The sequence below is a fragment of the Coenobita brevimanus genome, chromosome 57 (assembly GCF_032717465.1).
Source record: "Coenobita brevimanus isolate Jiangsu-jjx chromosome 57, ASM3271746v2, whole genome shotgun sequence".
NCBI lineage: Eukaryota > Metazoa > Arthropoda > Malacostraca > Decapoda > Coenobitidae > Coenobita > Coenobita brevimanus.
The window spans coordinates 34,620,625-34,630,552 of record NC_137010.1 but is presented as its reverse complement, the minus strand read 5'-3'; the positions used below and the strand labels follow the sequence as shown (position 1 = coordinate 34,630,552).

General features: G+C 40.4%; 1 protein-coding gene across 2 annotated transcripts in view; it reads right to left on the bottom strand.

Moving 5' to 3' along the window:
- The window catches only part of LOC145402139 (procollagen-lysine,2-oxoglutarate 5-dioxygenase 2-like), a 101,688-nt gene that overhangs the window by 4,432 nt on the left and 87,328 nt on the right, over window positions 1–9,928 (bottom strand). Inside the window, exons 14-16 of one of the 2 annotated variants that reach the window (XM_080274256.1) lie at window positions 8,311–8,415; window positions 6,876–7,004; window positions 944–1,072 (exon numbers count right to left, since the gene is read on the bottom strand). In XM_080274256.1, coding sequence (XP_080130382.1) covers window positions 944–1,072; window positions 6,876–7,004; window positions 8,311–8,415 — 363 coding nt within the window. Of the gene's footprint in view, window positions 1–943; window positions 1,073–2,628; window positions 2,782–6,875; window positions 7,005–8,310; window positions 8,416–9,928 lie in introns of both variants that reach the window. The other variant, XM_080274255.1, reaches the window with a different exon arrangement.

The following is a 9,928-nucleotide window of genomic DNA, read 5'->3' as shown; positions in this document are numbered from 1 at the left end:
AATAGGTATCTTAAGAGCTGCCACATAGACCTCATATCAAAGTGGTCTTTTCACTAATGATACAGGTGACCTTCACACCGGTCACACATCAGAACTCACAAAATAGTATCATTAATGTCAGCAATAATTTCACCGATAACTTAAACATAGGCCAATACCATCCACACCAATCCATGGGTACATCCTTTGCAGTACTATGGGTACTTGATAATTATGGATGGTGGTTGTACTGTGGGTACTGGAGCAGTATGAAGGATGGAGCTTGCACACTGGGTATTAGACATTATGGCTGACAAGTGTGATACTGTACTATGATTTGAGGAGGACTGCCCTGTATATGATGAAAAGCACTTCTGGGAACAATGGAGCATTAACATCTATAAGATTATGTATTAACCTTTATATAGATTATTGCTACCACCAGATGACTCTGTTTAGCTTTGGGGAGACATTGCTCTGGAAGAATTAGTCTTATCCCTTCACTACAAGCTGTCTGATCAAAGTTGAAAGAGAAAAAAAAAAAATCTGTTGGAACTAAGAATAAAATGAAAAATGAGTAATGTAACTGAAGTTATATTGGGTTAAGGGGAAAACATTTTATTACTTTCGGTTACAGCAAAATCCTCCCTCCTCCTCGTCCTACCATAGTCATTGCAATATTGGCCATAATCTCCATTCATTCATCATCCATGCAATTATTGTACCCGACTTTTTCATATGGTATTATTTATTTATTTTTTTACTTACTGCACTTTTACAGCTAGCCTAGACATTTTAAGTCTCTGCAACTACTTGACTTGAAACTCTTTAGTTAGGCTCCTTGGAAAGAACCCTATTATCCTTAGCGATATACTGTACAGTACAGTATTCAGTATTACATATACTGTAACACCTTACCATTCTCTTGCAAGTTCTTTAAGATGAATCTCTCTCTCTCTCTCACCTGGTAGTCAATGCCTGGCCTGTTGAGTGCAACATTGATGGTGTAGGTAGAGGTGTCGTGATGGGGGCGCAAGAAGGGCTGCTCGTCAGGCTTGTACCGCACCATGAAGTTCATTACGGCACGTGGAGGCTGGGGGGAAGAGGGGCAAGACAGAGGTAAGTACTGTGGAGATAAAATTGGATTTGTTTAGAGCTAGACAAGCTTGAGTTTGGAGCATGAAAAGTTTTCAGTGCAAAACAGGGTTTAATTTGAAACCAGATATCCACAGGTTTAAGTCTAAGCAGGAGAGGACTGAGCTTTTAGGTCTGTGTTTGGAGCAAGATATGACTGAGCTTAAGAGTGAGTGAGTTCAGAATCTGGAACCAGCTAAACTGAGTATGAATGACACCCGATGAAACTGATACAGGAGGAATTAGGCCTGATTCTGAAGCAAGCTAGGATGACTTTCAGAGTACAATAGAACTTAATATGAAACAAACTAGAAATGTGCAACACAAGTTTAAGTTAAAATGAGTACTGTTTGATTACCAAATCTGAGAAATAAAATCTGAGAAGTCTGGACTAGATCAGGTTTAATAAAATATCAACAAAGGTAAATATTTTCAGCATGGATAAAATAATGTACTGCAATTAAAACATCTAAGGAATATTAATTCTGTACAACAGCAATATGTTTACACCCTCACATTAAACAAAATAAATTTAATATTTCTCTCACCTTAGAGTTAGTAGAACGATGCCACATGCTACTGACGACATGCATATGAAAAAAAAAATAAGATATCTACTGCAAGATCATACCAGTTACAAACAAAATCCATTAAGTTCTTCATGGTGCACCAGTTTAGTGTTAGTATTAGTAAACAGAGATATCACGATGTTTCTTGACAGAATCAACTGTGTTCTCAGACAGCAACATCAATAAAGCAACTGCCACCACCGTCAACAACCACAAACATAGCAACACAGCCATTTACCACTTCCATACCCACTACCATAACTATCATAGCCATCAACTATTTCACTACTGTAACTACCATCATCACACTACCCCTGAAACTATTACACCCATTACCACAACTACCTCCAACCACTTTAACTATGAAGATCACAAAAATGATAATAAAAAATCCACTGTCACCATATCACTCTGTCACTACTAATACCATTCACATCACAGCTTCCATCATCATCATCAAACAAAAAGGGTGGAAGTTTCCAGAAAAAAAAAAAAAAATAAATAAAAAAATGCATAAAGAGTGCCAAGTGCAATCGACCCTATATCCATGTATTCTTCAATGAAGCCTTTCAAAGCTCAAACTCACACAAAAACATTTTTTTTTTTTTTTTTTTTTTTTTTAAATTTAAGGGGCACTTTACAACTTCCACCAACCATTAAAGTTGTGACTATTAACACATCCATGTCAATTTACATAACCATCACCTTCAATAACACAAACACACACCCCACCGCACATACCAGACAATCAATGCCACCACCACATGACAACATTCACAATCAACCTCGGTTACATTAGTCACAAATGCCACTACATCTATAACCACTATCACCACCACCATAACTACAATCAGAACCACCACCACCATCTCAGCCACAACCATCACAACAATTACAGCAATGACAACCACCACCACAGTCAACATGGCTGGAACGAGTGTCTCACTCCCAAATCGTTGTTATAGCCCTGGAAGACTTTAAGTTGGATGGGCTGGATGTAAGAACGTAAAATTTCCAGCCACTCTTCTTCCATTCGCATCTGCTTCATGTGGATATCAATGGTTGGAACAGACTCATAGCCCCCATCTAGTCTTGAGTCCTGGAGTGGACAGACAGATAATGGATGGAAAGAGAATAAATGGGTAGTTATTAAGTACAAAGGAGAGCAAGAAACAATGCCTTTAACCCCTTAACCGCGGGGCGTCACTTTTGTGACGCTTGGAAGCAAGGGATCATACCGTGGGGTGTCACTTTTGTGATTCTGTGTTATTTTGAATTCGCCCGGGCTTTCAAGTGGTGGCTTGTATCATCTATCAGTACTGCCAATGTCCAACACTAGTCAGCACTCCTAATCTCATCTGTACTCCCATCCATTGTTGACAATTTAGCCATTTCTCCCCGTTCTTGACTCCCCTCCATTACCCTCTTGTCTCGCCTGCCCGGCCGCGCTGTGCTTAGTAAATCTTCCCCAGAATTTTCCACTGATTTCATCCATTGAAATAAGCCCTATGCCCTATTCTTATACAAAATTATATACACAAAAAAGAAATAAGGTAAGTGTTAGTGCCATATACCTGGAATTAGCTAATTACGACCTGACAACACCTCACGTGCACTCGTTCGCTAATTTTCCCCGTTTACTTCCCCTTGAAATATGCCGTATAATCTATTCTCATAACAAAAATATATATAAGAAAGGAAGGGAGAAGCCTAAGTGATATTTACATTCACCTGGAACTACCTAATTTATAATGTATTGTCTAGACTTCCGGCTAATCATTTCATAGCATAAATATTAGCAGCTGTCACCACGCTGACATTGGCAGCCTTTCACTGCCCCTAGGCCACCACAGCATTCAGTTTACTGTGGTCTTTCAAGGTGAAACCATGTCGGATTTGCGCCTGTCCAATTCCGCCGCTTTTTAGCCCCATGCAAAGGGCCCTGTGACCTCTATCCCTACTAAATCTCGTGTGGAAAGGGTAAAGGGCTAAGTGACTGCTATGGAACGTGAACTGGCTAATTTATCAATGAAAATGATGGACAGTGACTACGATCTTTCTGGTGACTAAAACAGTGCGTGGAAAGGTAAATAATGTGTAAACAGCAAGTGAAAGCAATGAATGTAAATATAAGTGAACAGTGGAAAATAGTTTTATAGGTTACTGCAAGTGACAGTGCATAACATAGTGTAAATAAAATAGAAATGTAAATAATGTAAATAAATAGAGAATGTAAATAGAAATGTAAATGAGTAGTAATATAAGAATACGAGTATATACAATATGAGTAATGAAAATGAAAGTTTCACTCTAGCATGTATGAATACTATGCGTTATGAAAGTGAAAGTGACAGATTCGATCTCAACGCTAGTATACAGGACGAGAATGTGAATGCTACGTGTTTTACTGAAAGAGAAATTGAATGCCTACAGTGACAATAAACTACTATTACTGAAGGAAACTTATGGATAAAGACTGCAGATATATATAAGTGTTATATAGTAACAGAAATATAAAGTGTGAGTGTTTTTATGAATAATAAATGACAGAATACCAGCGGTGAATGAACGCAAGTGGGAAGCTGGTACACGTTCATAATTTTCATTGCTTTCACAGTTTTTTTTTTTTTTGGAGTATGGATTCCAAACTATCTGAAAATCATAGAATAGTGTTTCTAGTGATAATATCAGGCTGTGGTAATCATATTACGGGGTGTCAGGAAGTGTAAAGTGGAGACTTCGTTACCCAACTTCAGTAGTCTCCACAAGTCCTATGGTACTCGACGAAGGCTCAACAAACATCCCAGGAGAAAGCTAAAAGTATGTGCCATAAGCATATCTAATTATAATATTCTAGGACTAATAACTGATTTTTGGCAAATATTTTTACGAAGGCTGTCGGAGCGCAAATATCGCCGCGGGACACACAAGGAGCGCCAAAACAACCCCGCGGTTTAGGGGTTAGTGACCATTATGAGCCAGTTTGCTACGGGGTAGATGATTCAGGTACCTCTTTTATGAAAATAAGAACCATAAAAAAAGTAAAAAAAAATCTACCCACCTATGAACCCTAGCCCAAGCTGATGAAACACAAGGATGAATATATAGTGCTGTACAGACAAACTCATGCCTCAAAAGAATCACTACATATTCGTTAGTCATACTAGATGATTCTGACATTTCAATGCAGGTCAGTTAAAATAGCACTCACAACTCTGCAATTCAGTGACACCAATCACTGTTGGGTTGAGCCATATCCTAGTGGTTACAAAGCAGTCTGGTGAATCTTTTTTCAACAGTAATATAAATCATTCCAAGCAAATATTGATAAAGTGAAATGAACATTTTTTATTTACACATTGGATGCCATGCAATATGATTTCTAATGCAACTGCCAGTACCTTGTGTCAAAAGCAGGGCACTGGTCTGATTTTTATCATGACCATTATTATTTCCACTGTGCTATCAGCACCATCATTATCACTGATACTATCATCATTATTATTATGCCAATACCACAGTCTGAGTTAATGAATTAGGTGGGCTGCAATCACCTGCAACAAGTGAAATCTACCAACAAAAATAAATACTCAAACATACTTCTTGCTGACACATTTACCTGTAAATCAAGATATGCCAACTTTATTTCATGAGCTGACAAAATTGGCTTTCCTGTAAGTTGATGATCAGTAACATTAAAGGTATCTGGAAATATTTTTTCTGGCTCTCTCTGGCCAATTTGAGTATGTGTGTGATACATCATGTCAGCATTCCTACCTCTTACTTTTTGTGATACCCCAAATCTGGCCCTATAAAGACTGTGCTTGGAGTGATGGTCTCTTGGATGAGGTTGGGTCCAATTACTACCAAAATGAGAACATTGGTGAAATGCTGCACATACAGCACTACAGTACAGGCCTACCCCAATACCTGGCAGTGTTGTGTACTGTACCAATGGGAGTGTTCGGTCTGCATGTCAGATATCGAAGATATTTTCCCCATAAGATACTGGAGAAAAGTCAGAGATGCATTCCAGGCCCAAACCAAAACTCTCACATAGGCCTACCTTACTCAATCAATATGGACTGACACTGACACACCACAGGTAAAGATATTATCCTCATAAACAATACTATTGCTAAAAAATGAGACATCATATATCATATGCAGGAAGGGAAGGTGATGAGACATGCAATGTTGAGATGCTTCAGGGCAACTGACGGCCAGGCAAGCAGCTGGCAGCACACCAAGTAGGGGTGGGAGAAGGCAGGAGAGTAGGAGGGAGACAAGCATGGGTGGGGGATGGCAGGCGGGAGAGGAGGGAGATAAGCTGGGGTCGGGGGGAATGGGGGGATTGGGAGACAAGCAGGAGTGGAGGGCAGGGGGATGGGGAGGGAGACAAGCAGAGGTGGGGGAAGGAGACAAGAAAGCCACACTGCTATACTACCCCCCCCCATTCTGTCTGTCTGTCTGTCTCTCTCTCTCTCTCTCACACACACACACACGAGACAAGCAGAGGTGGGGGAGGGCAAAGGGATGGGGAGGGAGACAACCAGGGCTGGGGAAGGGAGACATGCCTCAGAGTGCTGAGTGTGGCAGGAGATTAAGGAGGGACCAGGGCGGAAGGAGGGGGGGGGAGAAAAGAGGGAATGGAGGGAGGACTAGAAGAGCCTCATACACCACCACATACACATTCTGACGCGCTTGCTTCAAACCTATGGAGGGGTCGAGTGTTCAGACTAGCAAATCGACTGTCGTTCGGACTGAGGAAATGTTCCTCCATTTCTTTTGTTTGGTCTAGCGAATCATCAGTTAGTGATGCACTGGATCTTGGGCTTGGCTGTATTAGGAAAAAGCCCTGGGGCAAGAAAAAGAATGATGTGCATCCCCTTCCACACATCAGTCAGCATTGACCTACTGATGCTCATTCAAAAGTTACGGTACCTCATATCTGCATTAGATGCATCTGAATTAATGGGAAAGGATAACCGACTCCTGCCAACATACTACACAAGTGAAATGACCCACCTAATTCAATGGCAGACTGTGTAATCATTATATTATTGGTAATATTAATACTATCATAAGTGACAACAATAGTATCAACATTAATACTGTAGAATTATCATCATTCACCATCATCATTAACATTATTGTAAAATACTACATCATCATCATCATCATCATCATTACATAACGGTCATATCCTGTGAAGATCTTGCGAGCCACAAGTGCGACCCATTTTGCCAGCACCTCCTGCCAGACCTCACCCAGCCCCACCTGCCCAATGCTTGCTTGGGGAGGCCCGTCCTTGTATCGTTGCTGGCAAAGATGGTAATGGCAGAAATCCAGAGTGGAAAAGTGAGAAAACTGAGTACTGATGGAACCTTGTGAGGATATGGGAAAACTAAGGACTAGGTGGGGGGGGGGGTTGAGAATGATACAAAACTAAAAAGTGGAAACCAGGGAACCTGAGGGCTGTAGGAGATTGGGAATAGGTAATGGGGAAAGTTGGCATGAAAAATATGTGGGACAGGCTTTTGGGCAATTAAGGAAACCTGTGGAATAAGGACACTGGGAACATGAATGAAAGAAAAATAACGGGGACTTTAGAGAGGTAACTGGAATAAAGAAAAAATTACTGTTATATCCTCATGACAGGCTTTATCCAGATGTCATATGCGGAAGTAAAGGACGAATCTGCAAAGTGATGTGTGGTGTAAATTTATCGCTACTGGATATATCATGAGTACTCATACTTAAAACATCACACTTCCTACTTCATTTTAACTGCTTCAGACACCTGCTGTCCTAACCAGGTTTCCCGAGATGAAATAATATACAAACTTCCCTTGTTATAAATTCTGTGCAAAATACATAATAAAGGATGTTTAAACTTAATACAGATTGACTAAATGCAAACACTAGTATTTCTTTTAATACACTTGACTCAAGGCACAGGACAGCCTGCAAACTTAGGCCCAGAAGTCCTCCTACATGCTACAAATCTTCACATCACCATATGTTGGAGCTATACACTGTTTAGAGGTAAATTGTAAAAAGTTTTTCTTTTCCCAATGGACACTGAACATTATAGTTATATAGTGTGTGTGTGTGTGTGTGTGTGTGTGTGTGTGTGTAATTCACTGGGTCGGTCAGGATCATGTGATGGTTGTGATCATCAGCTTTTTACCCTCCCAGAAGAGAGCTGAGAGCTCATATAGTCCAATCTAAGAGCAAAGCCTTGACCTTCATACACACCATGCACACATCCGTCCCCTTGCTCAAGGAGGACAGTGCCCACCCACTTCATCAGTGAAACTTTTCATATCCTGAGCAAGGCACGAACCCCCACCTTAGCAGGATGACTTGTCACCAATAAAAACATATAAACAGAACCATTGGAGGCACCTATGGATTACTAACCAACATGAGAGTGGCTTTTAATTACGGTATATGGATGAGGAAATGCTGTGTGTGTGTGTGTGTGTGTGTGTGTGTGTGTGTGTGTGTTATGTTTCTTAGCTTTTTTTTTTTTTTTCTTATTCTGATGCAGAAAATCTATTCTGTGCTCAAAAATGAATAAAGAAAATGCACTCAATAACAGTAATGGACTAAAGCCACCCACCTCATGGGTACCGTCAGACCAGACTCCGAAGTCCTCAAATGTCTGGATCATCTCCTTTGCATACCTCTCCTTGAATAGTGGGAACCAATATACATCAGGGCATGGCTGTGGGGGAGATGGTAACATTACTTTTTGGGCAGTGTGGGCAATATTCATGTTTTTGAATGGTCTTTAACTGCTGCAAAATAATGACATTTGCTACCACTTGACAACTTTATATGGCTCTTGGGAGACCTGCCATAGTTGTTGTTCCTGTGGCCCCAGGCTGACCTGAACATGAACCTTGTGGACTGCAGGCTGATTGTGCTTTCTCCTGCAGTCCACCATCCTCCTCCTGATGCGACAGGCAGGGGTCCAGGGATGCTTGTATTGCTGTTCCTTTGCTATATACTAAACACATCAAAACTTCACTTTCTCCTGAATGTTATGTCTTTTTCATATCAACACAGACTGGATATATAACATACTGGAAGCTGTTAATGTGTTACTGTACATGCAGAAACAGTGATATGGTGAAGGTGCCTGGGAGTCTCCTAATCCCACAAGAATATGGTTCTCAAACCTTTCACCTTCTATGGGCATTAAAATACTTCTACTCAGTTTTACAATACAGTTTTGTTTAGCTGGTCAAAGGGATGAAATCTGTTACAGTATTAACCTTTGAAATGCTTAGAATTTTCCCTCATCAGAAAAAAATAAACTAGATTTAGTCCTGTGAAATACCCAAATGGTAATGAAATGGTTAATAAAGCAGACAGAGATGCTTTCTATCTCCTCAGCCTCTCTACATACTGCCCAGTGCCATATTCCTAATTTCATCCTGGATAGCCATGACTAATACACCTTCATGCAGCTTCCTATCAACTCAGCACTCCTATCAACTCAGCACTGTTCCTAACAGCTCTCTTTGCCCATTCTCATGCATGTACTTTTCCACTCAATACTTTTATCACTATTGGTCCTGCAATGCAGGTTGGTATCATTTTTGACAACTCTACCCATACCATTACATGAAACTCAGCCTGCCTGTGTCTGTGCTTTAACTGCTCTTTTGCTATTTGATTTGAATGAAAGCTCCCACATGAGTTCATCAGCTTACTCTGAAGGTCTTCCACTACATACAATTTTCCAATCCTGATTTCTAAGGAGGCTATTCTCCTTCACCAAATAAAAACTTCTCATATAAGGTAAAAGGAGGGCTGATAAGACACCAACGCCTTAGTACAAGTTATACTGTACAATGAACTCTTCATCTGCAAAGCAATATTCGAGGAGAGTGACCACTACAATGATTCTTTGGGGGGGGGGGTCAGCCCCCTTAAAAATTAAAACTATCAGAAATAGAAAGATTTGAATGAAATTTCCTATCTGAGTTTGTCTAGTTACTCCGAAGGTCTTCTACTATATACAACCTTCCAACCATGATTTTTAGGGCGGTCAGCTTACCCCTCACCAAACAAATAATTCTCCGAATTGGCGAAAGGACAACAGATATGGCGTTCATATCCTAGTCTATGTTGTACTCTTATCCATAATGCTGTACTCAGGGAATGTGATCCCCCCCAATGATTCTTATAGGGGGTGGTGGTCATCTCCCCCCCCCTATAAATAAGAAAAC